This window comes from Myotis myotis, unplaced genomic scaffold (assembly GCF_014108235.1).
Source record: "Myotis myotis isolate mMyoMyo1 unplaced genomic scaffold, mMyoMyo1.p scaffold_m19_p_2, whole genome shotgun sequence".
NCBI classification, from domain to species: Eukaryota; Metazoa; Chordata; class Mammalia; order Chiroptera; family Vespertilionidae; genus Myotis; species Myotis myotis.
Genome location: NW_023416324.1, coordinates 66397808 through 66416449, shown reverse-complemented (window position 1 = coordinate 66416449; position 18642 = coordinate 66397808). Strand labels below are relative to the sequence as shown.

General features: G+C 41.0%; 1 protein-coding gene across 5 annotated transcripts in view; it reads right to left on the bottom strand.

Moving 5' to 3' along the window:
• Nucleotides 1–18642, bottom strand: part of LOC118676656 (guanylate-binding protein 5-like) — a 53054-nt gene that overhangs the window by 15459 nt on the left and 18953 nt on the right. For 3 of the 5 annotated variants that reach the window (XM_036350902.1, XM_036350905.1, XM_036350904.1), the window contains 2 exons: nucleotides 8997–9205; nucleotides 7952–8079 (listed from right to left, as the gene is read on the bottom strand). In XM_036350902.1, the coding sequence (XP_036206795.1) occupies nucleotides 7952–8079; nucleotides 8997–9186 (318 nt within the window). In that variant the 5' untranslated portion in view covers nucleotides 9187–9205. Of the gene's footprint in view, nucleotides 1–7951; nucleotides 8080–8996; nucleotides 9206–12722; nucleotides 13187–18642 lie in introns of those variants that run through there. The other 2 variants (XM_036350906.1, XM_036350901.1) reach the window with 2 other exon arrangements.

The following is an 18642-nucleotide window of genomic DNA, read 5'->3' as shown; positions in this document are numbered from 1 at the left end:
ATGCACACAGGGACCCTGATTCTCGGCATGAGGCCACACCAAGAGACAGAGACTCCTATACTCAATTCTCAGTGCGTGCGTACAGGGACTCTGACACCTGGCGTGCACTAGGGGACTCTGATTTTTGGTGCACACCAACAGGGACTTTTTTTTCAGCGCGGCACATGTGGGGTCCCTGATTCTAGGTGCGCAAATGAGGCCGCACTGTGCGCTGGTGACTCTGATTTTTGGTGTGCGTGGCTCCCACCAACCCATGGCAGCCACATGTCTTAGTGCCACATGCCTTGGAGCTCTTCAGTGACACTCACATGGCATGACACTCCCATTGCACATGGTCAGGCCCCTGCAACTTGGCATTTGGACCCTCTGGTGATAGTTAAAATGGGGAGACAATGAAACAATCCCCAGAGGAAAGAAAAAGAGAAATCTCCAAGAAAGTAAATAAGTGAAACAGAGGCATGCAGTACGACAGAAAAAGAATTCAGAGTAATAGTCATACAGTTCATACACCGGATGGACGAGAAAATCAACAACCTATGGAAGAATCAGGAAGAAATCAAAAGTCATATAGCTACAATCAAAAATGCTGTGGAAGGTTTCAACAGTAGACTACAAGAAGTGGAGGACTGAATTAGTGAGTTAAAAGATAAAGTAGAGAAACAAGCCCAATTTGAACAATAACTAGAGAAAAAATATTAAAAAGCAGGAGGAGAGCCTAAGGGAGCTTTGGGACAACATGAAATGAAGTAACATTCATATAATAGGGGTGCCAGAAGGAAAAGAAGAGCACCAAGGATTAGAGAATCTATTTGAAGAAATTATGACAGAAAACTTCCCTGATATGGGGAAGAAAAAAGTCACACAAGTACAAAGAGACCCAAGCAAGATGAATACCAAAAGAACCACACCAAGGCACATCATAATTACAATGGCAAATGTTCAGGACAAAGAGAGAATCCTAAAGGCTGCAAGAGAGAGAGAGTTACCTACAAAGGATCCCCCCTTAGATTATCAAACGATTTCTCAACAGAAACACACCAAGCTAGAAGGGAATGGAAGGAAGTATACAAAGTGATGTAAAGCAAAGGACTGAATCCAAGAATACTCTATCCAGCAAAACCATCAATCAAAATTGAAAGGGAAATCAGGAGCTTCGCAGACAAAAAAAAATGATCAGGGAGTTTATCACTACCAAGCCAGCAATGCAAGAAATACTAAAGGGAGTGATGTAAAAAGAAGAAATAGAAAGGGAGGAAGGAACACAGGCATAAAGTACAGAAATGGCTACAAACAAGTACCTATCAATAATAACATTAAATGTAAATGGATTAAATGCTCCAATCAAAAGACATTGAGTGACTGAATGGATAAGAAAACATGACCCATATGTATGCTGTCTACAAAAGACCCACCTCAGAACAAAGGACTCATACAGACTGAAAGTGAAGGGATGGAAAAATATCCATCAGGTAAATGAAAATGAAAAAAAAAGTTGGGGTAGCAATACTTATGTCTGACAAATTAAACCTCAAAGTGAAGACCATAAGAGACAAGGAAGGCCACTTCATAATTCTAAATAGATTGATACCACAAGAGGATATAACTCTGGTAAACATATATGCACCCAATGCAGGAGCACCCAAATACATAAAAAAACTTCTGGAAGATATCAAGGGAGAGATTAACAGCAATACAATCATAGTAGGAGACTTTATCACCCCATTAACATCACTGGATAAATCCTCTAGACAAAAAGTTAGCAAAGAAACAGCAATCCTAAATGGCTCACTAGATCAGATAGACTTAATCGACATCTTTAGAACATTCCACCCTAAAACTACAGAATATACATTCTTCTCAAGTACACATGGGACATTTTAAGATAGACCACACATTGGGACACAGGCAGTCTCTCCAAATTCAAGAAGATTGAAATCATATCAAGCATCTTCTCAGATAACAATGGCATAAAATTAGAAATCAACTACAATAAACACAATCACAAAAATTCAAACACTTGGAGGCTAAATAGCATACTATTAAACAATGAGTGGATTACCAAAGATCAAAGAAGAAATAAAATACATCCTGGAAATGAATGACAATTAAAACACAACAATCCAAAATCTTTAGGACACAGTGAAAGCAGTCCTGAGAGGGATGTTCATAGCATTACAGGCCTACCTCAAAAAAACAAGAAAAACTGGTAATAAACTATCTAACTCTGCAACTTGAAGAATTAGAAAGAGAGCAACAAGAAAAGCACAGAATGAGTAGAAGGAAGGAGATAATAAAGATCAGAGCAAAAATAAATGACATAGAGACAAAAAAAAAAAAAAAAACAACAAAAAAATCAATGAAACCAAGAGCTGGTTCATTGAAAGAATAGACAAGATTGATGAACCTCTAGCCAGGATTTCCATGAAGCGAAGAGAGAGGACCCAAACAAACAAAATCAGAAATGAAAGAGACAAAATAACAACAGACCCCACCGAAATATAAAGTATCGAAAAAATAAATAAATAAATATATATATATATATAGTATGAGCATCTCTATTCCAACAAACCGGTCAACCTAGAAGAAATGGACATATCCCTAGAAAAATATGACCTTCCAAAACTCAACCAGGAGGAATCAAAAAATCTGAATAGGCTGATATTTATGGAGGATATTGAAGTAGTAATCAAAAAACTTCCAACAAACAAATGCCCTGGATCAGACGGCTTCACAGAAGTTTTATCAAACATTCAAAGAAGAAATAAAACCTATCTTCCTCAGACTATTCCAAAAAATTCAAGAGGAAGGAACACTTCCAAGTTCTTTCTACAAAGCCAGCATTATCTTAATCCCAAAATCAGATAAAGACAATACAAAGAAAGAGAATTATAGGCCAATATCCCTCCTGAACATAGATGCCAAAATTCTCAACAAAATTCTCACATATAGAATCCAGTATTACATTAAAAAGATCATACCAAGTGGAATTTATTCTGGGGATTCAAGGATGGTACAATATCCACAAATCAATAAATATGGTACACCACATAAACAAACTGAGAGATAAAAACCATATAATCATATCCATTGATGCAGAAAATCCAACACCCATTCTTGGTAAAAAGTCTTAGCAAGTTGGAAATAGAAGGATCATACCTCAACATACTAAAAGCTATATATGACAAACCCACTGCCAACATCATACTCAATGGGTAAAAACTAAAACCATTTCCCCTAAGAACAGGAACAAGACAGGGATACCCCCTCTCACCACTCCTATTCGACTGAAAGTATTAGCCATTGTGATTAGACAAGAAGAAGAAATAAAAGGCATTCAAATTGGAAAAAAAGAAGTAAGACTGCCCTTATTCGTGGATGGTTTGATATTGTACATAGAAAACCCCAAAGACTCCATCAAAAATTTAATAGATTTAATAAATGAATTTGGCAATGTAGCAGGATACAAAATTAACACGGAGAAATCTATCGCTTTTCTATACACCAATAATGAACTCACATAAAGAGAAACTAAAAAAGCAATCCCATTTACCATTGCAATAAAAACTGTTAAAATACCTAGGAATAAATTTAACCAAGGAGATAAAGGACCTGTACTAGGCAAATTCCAGGACTCTTAAAAAAGAGATAGAGGAAGACATGAACAAATGGAAGAATATACCATGTTCATGGATTGGTAGAATCGACATCATTAAAATATCCATACTACCCAAAGCAATCTATAAATTCAATGCAATCCCCATTAAAAAACCAATGGCATACTACAAAGACCTAGAAAAAACTATCCAAAAATTCATCTGGAATATAAAAAGACCCCAAATAGCTGCATCAATCTTGAGAAAGAAGAACAATGTTAGAAGGATCACATTACCAGATACCAAGCTATACTACAAAGCTACTGTTCTCAAAACTGCCTGGTACTGGCACAAGAAGAGGCATAGACCAGTGGAACAGAACAGAGAACCCAGAAATTAACACAAGCCACTATGCTCAATATTTGACAAAGAAGGCAAGAGCATACAATGTAGTCAAGACAGTCTCTTCAATAAATGGTGTAGTCAAGACAGTCTCTTCCAATGTTGGGAAAATTGGACAGATACTTTCAAAAAAATGAAACTAGACTACCAACTTATACCATACACAAAAATAAACTCAAAATGTATAAAGGACTTAAATGTAAGACTGGAAACCATAAAAATACTAGAGGAATCCAAAGGCAACAAAATCTGACATATGCTGAAGCAATATCTTTACCGATACAGCTCCTAGGGAAATGGAAACTAAGGAGAAAATAAACAAATGGGACTACATCAAAATAAAAAGTTTCTGCACAGCAAAAGAAACCATCAACAAAACAACAAGAAGGCCCACTGCATGGGAGAACATATTTGCCAATGTTATCACCCACCAATAAAGGTTTAATCTCTAACATTTATAGGGAATTCATACAACTTAACAAAAGAAAGATAAACAATCCAATCAAAAGATGGTCAAAGGACCTAAATAGACACTTTTTGAAAGAAGACATACAGAAGCCAAGAGATATATGAAAACATGCTTAAAGTCACTAATCATCTGAGAGGTGCAAATCAAAACAACAATGAGGTACTATCTTACACTTGTCAGAATGGCTATCATCAACAAATCAACAAACAACAAGTGCTGGAGAGGATGCGGCGGGGGGGGGGGGGGGGGGGGGGGGCGGGAGGCGGGGGAGGGGTGTGGCGGCAGGGGAGGAACCCTCCTTCACTGCTGGTGGGAATGCAGACTGGTGCAGCCACTGTGGAAAACAGAAAACAGTATGGTGTTTCCTCAAAAAATTAAAAATGAAACTTCCATTTGACCCAGTGATCTCACTTCTAGGATTATATCCCAAAAAAACAGAAACACCAATCAGAAAGGACATATGCACCCTTATGTTCATAGCAGCACAATTTACAATAGCTAAGATTTGGAAACAGCCTAAGTGCCCATCAGCAGATGAGTGGATTAGAAAATTGTGGTACATCTACACCATGTAATACAGTGGGGCCTTGACTTACGAGTGTCCAGACTAATGAGTTTTTCGAGATACGAGCCATCTCTCAGCCGATTTTTTGCTTTGAATTGCGAGCTAAAATTCGGGTTACGAGCCAGCTTCAGATACCCCACTGCTAGTTGGCGCAGCGAACGTCATAGTGAACGCCACAACATCAGCCCAGCATCAGGTGTCTCACTCATTCACAATTGATTTGACATACGAGTAATCTGAGTTATGAGCTCCAACACGGAATGAATTAAACTCGTAAGTCAAGGCCCCACTGTACTAAACTGCTGTAAAAAAGAAGGAATTCTCATCATTTGCAACAGCATGGATGGAACTGGAGAACATTATGCTAAGTAAAATAAGCCAGTCAGTGAAAGATAAATACCACATGATCTCTCATTTGTGGAATATAAAGAACAGTAGAGGCCCAATGCACAAAGATTCGTGCAAGAATAGGCCTTCCTTTCCCTGGATGCCGGCATCGGCTTCCCTCCAGCACCCAGGACCGGACAGCTTTACAATGGCTGTTACCAAGCACCCGGGACCCAGGCTGCTTTGTCTGGTCTCCGCCAGGCATCCGGGACTGGGGCTGCTTCACTCCGGCCACCACCACCACCCACAGGACCCAGGCTGAGGTGGTCAATGCCACCTCATGGTGACCAGTCGTTTGCTTGTTTTGGTCATGACGCCTCTTGGCCTTTTATTATTGATTATAAACTGATGAACAATAATAGATACAGAGGCAAAGAAGCATCAAACAGACTGTCAAACTACAGGGGGAAGGCCGGGGAGGGTTGCAGAGGGGGGTAAGAGATCAACCAAAGGACTTGTATACATGCATATAAGCGTAACAAGCGGACACAAGACACGGGGTGGAGGGGGAAGCGGAGAGGGTATGTGCCAGGGGGTAGGGGAGGCCGGGGGAGGTCAATGGGAGGAAAAAGGAGACATATGTACTACTATTTGTAATACTTTAAACAATAAAATAAAATTTAATAAATAAATAAAGATAGAAGAAAATGTATAAAATAATAATAACCTAAAAAGTAATAATAATGAGTAAAATAAAATATAGAATAGGAAAAGAAAACTGGGTAAGAAAAGAGAAAGGAAAAAAATTAAATTAAAAATTTCCTAAAAGTAAAGAGAAAGAGAAAAAAATAGACTGAAATGAAAGATAACAATAAGAGAATATGAAAAAAAAGAGAGAAAGAAAAGAAGAAGAAAAACCAAACCTCCCAAAAACAAAAAAAACTTTTACATTTGCTATTTGTGAAGCTTGCTGGATTTTACTCCAATGTTATTGGATCTGGCCACTTGGTGTGAGGCCTCAGGCCTCCCTGGCAGTTCTCTGGAGAATTGCTGTCCCTGCCTGGCCCTGGGCAACCTGACCGAAGCCCTGCAGGGCAGAACCCCATGTAGTCGGTGAGCGGGGCCTCCCTAGCCCAGGGGCTGAGTCAGCTTCAGGTCTGCTCTCTCTTTCCCCAGGGAACTGGACTCTGTGGGGAGTGGTCCTGGTTAGTATGATTTAAACAGACTGCTGTTGGGGGTGGTGTTCTTAGCTTATAGAAGGGATAGGCAGGCACTTCCTCTCCTCCTAATGCCTCAGCTCTGCCTGTGTCACTGGCACCCCCTTGTCCCTACCTCAAACAGGAGGGGATAAAAAACAAACAAAAACACCCCAGCCCCGCTTGGCTCTCTAATCTTTCAGCACAGCTGGCTCTCGCTAGGAAGGGCATCTGCCCAGGCTCCCACCAGGCCAGATGTCCATTCCCCAGGGGCAGATTTCCAGCTCAGAGTCATTCCACAAGTGGGGGAGGGGGCGCCTCCTCTTTGTGGGAGGTGGGGAGGGTGGCGCCTCTTTCCTAGGGCACACTGTCTGGCCCCCAACCTGCTCTCTGCTGAAAGTTCTTTCAGAGAATAATCTGACCCTCAGATTCACTGCTGGGTGATCTGTTCAGACCCCTCTGTGGGTCTGGAGTTCTGCTGCATGGCCCTTCCGCAGACACCCTCTGGGCGAGCTTCCAGGCTGATGTTGAAATTAAGCATTCTGCCTGGGATAGTGTGGTCTGAGCATTTATTATACACAAGGCAGTCTATATTATCTTATCTAGTACTCAAAACAACGCTGTAGGATAAATTTATAACTATCTCCATGTTACCAATGAGGAAACTAAAGCACAAATTGAGGTGGACCATATGAATTCATATTAAATCAAAAGCAAAACAAAAACTAAAAAACAGGGAAGTTCAAGGGAAAGATCCAGTTGTGTGCTAGAGCCAGCTTACACCAGCCCACAGGAGCTGACTGTGAGCTCACTGTGAAATTCCAAACCCTGGGTTTCCTGACTTCACTTTGGGAACTTGGACTTAGCTATGGTGAGGCATTTACATTATCGGCAAGTACTACAAGTCAAGGCTTTTTCAACTTCCCCACCCCCAGGAGGCTGGTTGTTAAATAAACACTTAACAGCAAAGAGGTGGGAAAAGCTCATGTATGTTCAAATGATAAGATAGGTAAGACCAAAGGAAAATCAAAGATTTAAGGAGATTTACTTGTGTCAAAGTCAGAGTGCTACAGCTGCCAGAGCCCCAATTTGAACTCTGAGCCAGAGCTGAGTACTAATCATTATTCTCTGCAGGATCAGACTTGGGACAGTGCTTTTATTTGCACTGTCTTTCTGCATTTTGGTTAATGGTCTAGCCCCACATTAGTGGAGTCTCTCCAACATGACTTTGGCTTAGAAATATTTTTCTCACTTCAGGTTTCCAAACTTTGACTATTAAATATAGAAAGGGAAATACAGATATACTCTGTTCAAGTGGAAGTACCAAAAAAAAAAAAAGCCTCTGTAAAGAATGTTCAGAGATGAGAAGGCTGATGAAAAAGGAATCCTTGTTCCTCACCTTCTCTACATCTCCCAGTCCCTCGGTGTCCAGCAGAACCAGGGTGTGATTTGGTTCCTCTGGATGAGGCACACACCACATCCAGATTCCCTTGGTGTGAGACTGCACCGTGGATCCAACAGAGAAGCCTGCAGGGGGAGTACAGAGGTTGTAATAGATGAGGGATCTGGAAATTAGAGATGTTCTTGACAAATGAGCTAGGGCTTAAGGAGAGCAAGACGTGGAGATGGAGCAAAGAATAACCATTATTGATCTGAACTGCAATAGAGAGATGGGAAAATAAGAGTATCAGGCACCACAGGTTGAAAACTTGATGATTTTTTTAAACAAGAATGTTATGCTACTAAAATTTTAATAGTTTATAATTTGATATATATAGTAGAGGCCTGATGCACAAAATTCATGCATGGTGTGTGGGGGGGTCCCTTCAGCCCAGCCTGCAGCCTCTCCAATCCGGGACCCCTCAGGGATGTCTGACTGCCGGTTTAGGCCCGATCCCCAAGATCGGGCCTAAACCGGCAGTCAGACATCCCTCTCACAATCCGGGACCACTGGCTCCTAATTGCTCACCTGACTGCCTGCCTGAATGCCCCTAACTGCCCCCCTGCAGGCCTGGTCACCCCTACTGCCCCCTCTGCAGACCTGGTCGCCCCATGCAGCCTGCTGCTCAGTCATTTGGTTGCCCCTCACTAACCCCCCCTGCCGATCTAGTCTCCCCACGCAGCCTGTTCAGTCATCCATTCAGTTGTGATGGTTGCTTAGGCTTTTATATATATAGATATGTTGTTTTATTGATGTCTTCCTCTTTATGATTAGAAAACATTTTGCTTTTTCCAAGAAGCTATTAAGTAAAATAAAAAGAAGTGATATTTCAGAAACAGACCTCTGTCCTTTACCTCCAAGAAGATAATTAGCCAGCTATGGCCCAGACATTACCTTTTCAATATTCCTGCCCATCTCTAACTTTCTCTCCTCATACTCTGTACTCATGCTGGGAGTGTGGGTGAAAAGGACGACTCGGCAGAGCTTAGCTGTTGTCACTCACCCTCATTCTGCCCAGCCAGTTTGTTCATCAGGTAGGATTTGCCAGTGCGGTAGAGGCCCACAATAGCCACCACAACAAGGGGCTGGGTGATGGCAGAGAGGATCTCCAAAGCTTCCTGATTAACTACCAGTTTCCCTTCGATGTTCTCAATGAGGCAGATTGGGCCTGGCATATGGATCTCTGAGGCCATATCCAGGCTGTGACCTTGTCTGCAAGGAAATAGATGGGATGGATTAGAACTTCCAGTCTCTAAGCAGAGAAAGTCACTTTGCTTCCTGAACCTGGGGACATTCTACTCCCCAGCATGGCCTAAGTTTCTAAAGAAATTATTATTATCTCTTATTTTATTTATTTTTTATTTTTTTTAATATATTTTATTGATTTTTTACAGAGAGGAAGGGAGAGAGACAGAGAGTTAGAAACATTGACGAGAGAGAAACATCGACCAGCTGCCTCCTGCACACTCCCCACTGGGAATGTGTCCACAACCCAGGTACATAATCGAACCTGGGACCTTTCAGTCCGCAGGCCAATGCTCTATCCACTGAGCCAAACTGGCTTCAGCTATTACATTTTAAATGACAGCAAAGCAGGTCATAGGAAAATAAGTCCTAAGTCCGCCAGAGGTCTACTATAGGGTACTCTGCTGCTTCTTAAATATTTATGGGCTCATGGAAAACCATTCCCTGAATCTCATCTATTGCTAGTTTTAATCTGACTCTCCTCGGCTGGTTTTTGGCTTGCTTATGTTTCTTAGTTTTTACCTCCCTGAATCCCCATATGGAATTTTTATGAGCACACTTTATTATATTACATTTCTTGCTTTTACCCCATCCAAACTTGCTTTTCTGTAATGTAGGGGTATGTCCAGAGAAAGTGTATTATAAATCCTGGCAGGTCATTACATAGCATTATTGAACAAATCATGGTTGTTTAAAATAATTTTTATGTAGCTATTAGTGTGCCTTTTTCAATCAAAACATTTAAGGCATGATCAATTTATGAATGAAAAAATGAGTGAAAATACTTTTTAAAAAATATATTTCTATTTCAGAGAGGAAGGGAGAGAGAGAGAGAGAGAGAGAGAGAGAGAGAGAGAGAGAGAGAGAGAGAGCGCAAAACATCAATGATGAGAGAAAATCATTGATTGGCTTCCTCCTGCACACCCTCTGTGGACTGAGCCCGGAACTCAGGCACGTGCCCTGACTCGAACCATGCCCTCTTGGTTCATAGGTCAGTGCTCAACTGAAAAGACTTTTAAAAATAATACTTAACCATTTATTTAGGGGCATCAATTCCTATAACCTCATAAAATGTGTTTAAGCTAGCTGAGATTTAGGCAAATGCTTGCTCTTCTGCCTTGCCTTATAAAGAACAATTTTCTTTCATTTTATAAGTGATTATTTACTACAGAAGCTAAAATCCCACCATTTGCTTGACTTTTTTTTTTTCCACTGAAATCTTACAATGAGCACATCTGGATTTCCTTATTAGTTGACTGTAAAAACAGCTTTTGAAAAATTATAAAGACACATTCTCCCCACTTCCTTATAGCCAGTGCCCTGGAGATCATCCAGGTACAGATAGATAAAAACAGAACTGCTTGGGAGCAGATAATTGCAAATGGCATAGCACCAGGGAATCAGAAAATGCCTAGTGCAAGCCAGGTCCAGAAAGAGCGGATTCCATGTGATTTTACAGATTCAAATGCCAAGTTTCATTTATTTCTAGTCCACTTCCCATGCAATATTAGCAACTTATCTTGTGGAGTTCTGTTTGTCTGATTTGTATAAAGCAGGGGTTATAATATTTTTAGATTAGAAAAATGGGACTGGCAGTGATGATCTACAACAATTAGGAAAGCAGAAGGGACACAATCTAAATCTATTTGCGGATAATGGGGGCTGACAAGATACTGCATTTCGGGATGTGGTCACTAATGGGAGAGAGAACTACTTTGTCTGACTTCTCAGACCTCCAATGAGTAACATTCGATCTGTATATCTATATATTAATAAAGGTGTTTTACAAATTGTTCCCCGCTGTTATCTGGTTAACATTTTTAACACTTTTAGGAAAGCCCAGTCTCCCAAATCTTTGCAAATTAGATGTGTTCAAATCCTATACTTACCTATTGCTCTGCCTTTTATAGCTTAGCCTGTGATGTGTGCTCTGAGATGCATTCTAACACTGTTAGAGGCTCATTACCTTTCATACATGAAAACAATGTAAAAATGCATTTCACACAGGCATGCACACACACACATACACATACTTATTTTGGCTTTAAAGCCAGGCACAACTGATTTCCAATCCCAGCCCTGCAACTGGCGATCTGAATGATATCGCATTTCACGCAACACTCTAAGCCTGTTGTCAAAATAATGGAAGTAAATAAGTTAATTAATATCTATTTATGTTAGTAGTAGCGCTAGCTTAAGAGAGAGAGAGTGAAAGAGAGAGACAGATACTGGCATACACAGAACCAGGTCTGTAGGAACATAAAAAAAAAAAACTGTAAAGAAGGAAAATCCCAAGAAATCTTTTTTGAAGGCTCAGAAATGCTAGTAATGGGGTTTCTAGAAGAAAATATCGCTATTTTCAGCCATAAAATTCTAGGTTTTTTTTTGTTGTTGTTGTTGTTGTTAAATTGTTGCTTGCTTTCGCTTTGATTTGTGTTGTTCCTTGGTTTGAATTTGGAGGAAGAGAAAAAGGAATTTGTCTCTTATCAAGGGGACAAATGGGGAACTGAACAAGAAGGAGATGCATGGAGCTTGTGATAAGAAATTCGAAGGAGGAGAGAGTTCTGAGGAATAAACAAAATTACCAGGCTGTAATGAGGGTCAAGTTGGGTAAATGTTGAATCAAGTGATAGTAATAACAGAGGCATTAGACTAGTAGAAACAATCCAACATAAAGGGCCTTAAGGAAAGAGTAGATACAAAAAATCAAAACTAATTGATTCATGCTATTTCTAAAGGAAGAAATCTACCTTCAAACAATGTACAAGACTATGACTAAAAATATATAGTTGTTTTCATGAAAGCTCTTTATTATTCATTTTAGGTTTTAACTTTTTTGGCCTTAACTATGTAAGCAAGCTATTTACATTGCATATCGTTCATTGCTCTCTCACAAAAATAATAGTTATAGCTGTTGAAATTTTCAGGATGACGTTTTAACTGACTTAATCAGGGTTTATCAAAGATTAAGATAACTGAAGTGGCAATTATGATCCCCATAGGTCACTGGTCAGCAAACTGCAGCTCGAGAGCCACATGCGGCTCTTTGGCCCCTTGAGTGTGGCTCTTCCACAAAATACTGACTTCTGCACATGGGCTAGGAAGTTTTAATCGCACTGTACGTGCGCACCCCCACGTGGTATTTTGTGGAAGAGCCACACTCAAGGGGCCAAAGAGCTGAATGTGGCTCGTGAGCCACAGTTTGCCGACCACTGCCATAGGTCATAAATTGGCAAAGGAAGAAAAACAGTGTTGAGACATTTCAAATTCCGGTTAGTCTCTACACATGTTTCTGTGTAGCTCAGCAGGAAGCAAATGTAGCTGGCACTTAATGAATGCTGCTTCCTGTCTGACGGCACCTCAGTTTCATTTTTAATTAAGTCTGATATCCCACACCAGGTTCAGCTGCAGCTTATCCTGGATAAAATGTTTTTAAAACCTCCTGATGCTTGTACATCTTTTACCACCCTGGCCCCAATCTTACCTTAAGTATAACATCAACGGCAGGTATCTTTTAGAGCTGGTAACAAAGCTGATCCTGGAGATTGTTGTGAGTCCTAACTCTGCCTCTCAGTTTAACTGTGCTGGTTTCTGGTAAACTTCTTCCCAACCAAATCCTGGGGATTTTATTTTTCTTTATAGTCCCCTTCCCCTCACACACAGAGAGAGTAGAGGATTAGAAGTTGGTTTCCCAGAAAAACCAAGACGGCGGCATAGATAAACAGCGGATATTGTTGCCTTACACAACCACTTCAAAAATACAACTAAGGGAAACCAGCCATCTTGAAGAAGGGAACTGCTTGAGACTGGGATCCTAGCCTCACCACCACCCAGTCTGATCTGGTAGCAAACCAGAACCCCACAGCCGCTCTGGTGGAAGACCTGCGACCACAGCTGCAGACCCAGGGACACCCAGACTCCAGGCACCCGGCCGCAGATTTCTGTGAGTCACAAAGCCAGTTCCCCGCCCCAGCCGCCCGGGGGCAGCGGCACAGGAACTGCCAGACCTCGGCTGCACAGTGGGGCTGTCTGCACTCACTTAGCAGCAGCAGCAGCAGCAGCTCTGCCTGACTTTTAGCCTTGGTGTCGAACTCGGGGAGTTTGTTTCCCACGATCAGACTCCGCAGGCGGGCAGACTGTGCTGAATTTGAGCCTGGGTGCGCATACTTGGTGAGAGTGTTTCTTGGGACCAGATCCCACGCCCACGCAGGGCAGGGAGACAGCACTGAGTTTGAGTCTGGATGTGCGTGAACTAGGGGAATCTATTTCCCGCGAATAGGCTATGCACCCAGGCAGGGAGACTGCTGAGTTTGGGCCTGGGTGCGCATTGTTGAGGACACTGTTTTCTGCGACGGGGTCCTTGCCCACACGGGGAGACAGCGCTGAATTTGGGCCTGGGGGTGCAGACCCGGGGAGTCTGTTTCCCACAACCAGACCCTGCACCCTAGCAGAGAGACTGCGCTGAATTTGAACCTGGATGTGCCAACTCGGGGAGTCTGTTGCCCTCGCCCAGGCGCTGCGCCCAAGCGGGGAGAGGGTGCTGTATTTGAGCCTAGGTGCGCAACCATGGGGAGATTGTTTTCCGAGACCAGGTCCCGAGGCCACGCGGGAAGACAGCACTGAATTTGAGCCTGGGGCATGAACCCAGTGAGTTTGCTTCCCATGACCAGACCCCACACCCAAACAGGGAGACTGCCCTGAATTTGAACCTGAACATGCAAACTTGAGGAGTTTGTTCCCTGTGACCAGACCCCATACCCACGCAGGGGGGCAGCACTGAATTTGAACCTGGGTGCTTGGACATGGGGAGTCTGCTTCCTGCAGTGCACACCCAGGTGACCAGACCCCACACCCACACTGTGCAGCAGTGCCACCTGACTTTGATTCAGGGCAAGAACACAGAGAAGGCTGTTTTCCACAGGGCAGGAGTGGGCCTCCTGCCAACACAGTGTGACTGTGCAACCCGATCTCCCAAGCAGATTGGGGACCCTGAATCTCCACGCAAGAGGCAGCAATGAGCACTAGGGTCTGGACTCTGTTTCTTATTGCATGCACCCGGGATCCCTGATTCCTAGTACAATCACACTAAGAGCCAGAGACTCGAATTCTTGGTGCAAGTGGACAGAGGGACCCTGATTCTTGGTGCAAGATAACACCAAGCAAGAGAGACTCTGATACTCCATTCTCAGCAGGGACACAGGGAACCTCTGACTCCTGACACGCACTAGGAGACTTTGATTTTTGGCACACCCCAGCAGGTTCTCTGTTTCAACGTGGTGCAGGCAGGGTCCCTGATTCTAGGTGCGCACACGAGGCCACACTAAGCCTCTGAGACTCTGACCCAGGGCAAACGTGGCTCCCACCAACCCACAGCAGCCGGACGTCTTGGTGTCAGAGCTCTTCAGTGACACTTGGGGGGCACAAAACTCCCACTGCACACGGCCCAGACTCCTGAAACTTGACATTTGAACATTCTGGTGATAGCCAGAATGGGGAGACAATGAAACAATCCCCAGAGGAAAGAAAATGAGGAGTAGCAAAGAAAGAAAATTAGTGAAATTGAAGCATACAACATGACAGAAAAAGAATTCAGAGGAATGGTCATACAGTTCATACACCAGATGGATGAGAAAATCAACAACTTATGCAAAAATCAGGAAGAAATGAAAAATGATATAGCTACAATCAAAAACACCATGGAAGGCTTCAACAGTAGAATAGAAGAAGCAGAGGACCGAATTAGTGAGTTAGAAGATAAAGTACAGAAACAAGCCCAATCTGAACAGCAACTAGAGAAAAAAATTAAAAAGCAGGAGGAGAGCCTAAGGGAGCTTTGGGACAATGCAAAATGAAATAACACGTATAATAGGGCTGCCAGAAGGACAAGAAGAGAAGCAAGGATTAGAAAATTTATTTGAAGAAATAATGAGAGAAAACTTCCCTGATATGGGGAAGAAAAAAGTTACACAAGTACAGAGAGTCCCAAGCAAGGTGAATCCCAAAAGACCCACACCAAGACATGCCATAATTACAATGGCAAATGTTAACAACAAAGAGAGAATCCTGAAGGCTGCAAGAGAGAGACAGAGAGTTACCTACAAAGGATCCCCCATCAGATTATCAAATGATTTCTCAACAGAAACACATCAAGCTAGAAGGGAATGGAAGGAGATATACAAAGTGATGCAAAGCAAGGGACTGAATCCGAGAATACTCTATCCAGCAAGACTATCAATCAAAATTGAAGGGGAAATCAGGAGCTTTGCATACAAAAAAAGGCTAAAGGAGTTTATCACCACCAAGCCAGCAATGTAAGAAATGCTAAAGGGACTCATGTAAAAAGAAGAAATAAAAATGTAAGAAGGAGCATAAGCTCAAAAGAATAAAAATGGCTACAAAAAAATACCTTTCAATAATAACTTTAAATGTAAATGGATGAAATGTCCCAATCAAAAGACATCATGCGGCTGACTGGATAAAAAAACATGACCCATATATATGCTGTGATAACTCTGATAAACATATATGCACCCAATGCAGGAGCACCCAAATACATAAAAAAACTACTGAAAGATATCAAGGGAGAGATTGACAACAATACAATCATAGTAGGGGACTTTAATACACACTGACATCACTGGATAAATCCTCTAGACAAAAAATCAGCAAAGAAACAGCAATCCTAAATGACTCACTAGATCAGATGGACTTAATTGACATCTTCAGAACATTTCACCCAAAGCCGCAGAATATACGTTCTTCTCAAGTGCACATGGGATATTTTCAAAAATAGACCACATATTGGGTCACAAGCAAAGTCTCCCCAAATTCAAGAAGATTGAAATCATACCAAGCATCTTCTCAGACCACAAGGGCATAATATTAGAAATAAACTACAATTGAAACAACCCAAAACACTCAAACACTTGGAAGCTGAATAGCATGCTATTAAATATTGATTGGGTTACCAATGAGATCAAAGAAGAAATTAAAAACATCCTGGAAACTAATGACAATGAAAACACAACAATCCAAAACCTATGGGATACAATTAAAGCAATCCTAAGAGGGAAGTTTATAGCTTTACAGGCCTACCTCAAAAAACAAGAAAAAATGGTAGTAAATCATCTAACTCTACATCTAAAAGAATTAGAAAGAGAGCAACAAGAAAAGCCCAGAGTGAGCAGAAGGAAGGAGATAATAAAGATTAGAGCAAAAATAAATGACATAGAGACCAAAAGAACAATACATAAAATCAATGAAACCAAGAGCTGGTTCTTTGAAAGGATAAACAAGATTGATGAACCTCTGGCCAGGCTCACCAAGAAACAAAGACCCCACAGAAATACAAACAATTGTTAAAAAATACTATGAACAACTCTACTCCAACAAACTAGACAAACTGGAGGAAATGGACATATCCCTAGAAAAATACAACATTCCAAAGCTCAATCAGGAAGAATCTAAAAATCTCAATAGGCCACTAACTATGGAAGAAATTGAGGGAGTCATCAAAAAGTTTCCAGCAAACAAAAGTCCAGGGCCAGATGGCTTCACAGGGGAGTTTTACCAAACATTCAAGGAAGAACTAAAACCTATCCTCCTCAGGCTTTTCAAAAAAATTCAAGAGGAAGGAACACTTCCAAGCACATTCTATGAAGCCAGCATTACCCTAATACCAAAACCAGATAAAGACAACACAATGAAAGAGGCCAATATCCCTCGTGAACTTAGATGCCAAAATCCTCAACAAAATCCTAGCAAATCGGATTTAGCAGTACATCAGAAAGATCATACACCATGACCAAGTACGATTTATCCCAGGGATGCAAGGATGGTACAATATCCGCAAATCAATAAACGTGATACATCACATAAACAAACTGAGAGAAAAAACACATAGTCATATCAATTGATGCAGGAAAAGCATTTGACAAAATTCAACACCCATTTTTGTTAAAAACACAGCAAGGTGGGAATAGAAGGATCATACCTCAACATAATAAAAGCCATATATGACAAACCAAACCCAACATCATACTCAATGGACAAAAACTAACACCATTTCCCTTAAGAACAGGAACAAGACAGGGATGCCCACTCTCACCACTCCTGTTCGACATAGTACTGGAAGTATTAGCCATTGCGATTAGTAAAGAAGAAGAAATAAAAGGCAGAAGAAAAACTATCCTTATTCACAGATGACATGATATTGTACATAAAAAACCCTAAAGACTCCATCAAAAAACTATTAGACTTAATAAATGAATTTGGCACTGTAGCAGGAAACAAAATTAATGCCAAGAAATCTATGGCATTTCTATACACCAATAGTGAACTTACAGAAATAGAGATTAAAAAAGAAATCCCATTTATCCTTGCACCAAAAAAATTAAAATACCTAGGAATAAACTTAACTAAAGAGGTAAAAGACCTCTACTCAGAAAACTACATAATGTTGAAAAAAGAGATAGAAGAAGACATAAACATATGGAAGAACGTTCCATGTTCATGGATTGGTAGAATCAACATAATTAAAATGTCCATACTACCCAAAGCAATCTATAAATTCAATGCACTTCCCATTAAAATACCAACGGCATATTTCAAAGACCTAGAACGAACTCCCCAAAAATTCATCTGGAATAAAAAAAGACCCTGAATAGCTGCAGCGATCCTGAGGAAGAAGAACAAAGTAGGTGGGATCTCAATACCAGATATCAAGCTGTATTACAAAGCCACTGTTCTCAAAACTGCCTGATACTGACACAAGAACAGACATATAGATCAATGGAATTGAATATAGAGCCCAGAAATCGACCTGAAAAAATATGCTCAATTAATATTTGACAAAGAAGGCAAGAATATACAATGGAGTCAAGAGAGTCTCTTTAATAAATGGTGTTGGGAAAATGGGACAGATACATGCATAAAAATGAAACTAGACCACCAACTTATACCACACACAAAAATAAACTCAAAATGGATAAATGTAAGACAGGACACCATAAAAATACTAGAGAAATCCAAAGGCAACAAAAATCTCAGACATATGCCAAAGCAATTTCTTCACCAATACAGCTCCTAGGGCATTGGAAACTAAAGAGAAAATAAACAAATGGGACTACGTCAAAATAAAAGCTTCTGCACAGCAAAAGAAACCATCAACAAAACAACAAGGAATCCCACTGCATGGGAGAACATGTTTGCCAATGTTATCACCGATAAGGGTTTAATCTCCAAAATTTATAGGGGACACATACAACTTAACAAAAGAAAGATAAACAATCCAATCAAAAAATGGGCAAAGGACCTAAGTAGACACTTTTCAAAAGAGGACATGCAGAAAGCCAAGAGACATATGAAAACATGCTCAAACTCACTAATCTGAGAGATGCAAATCA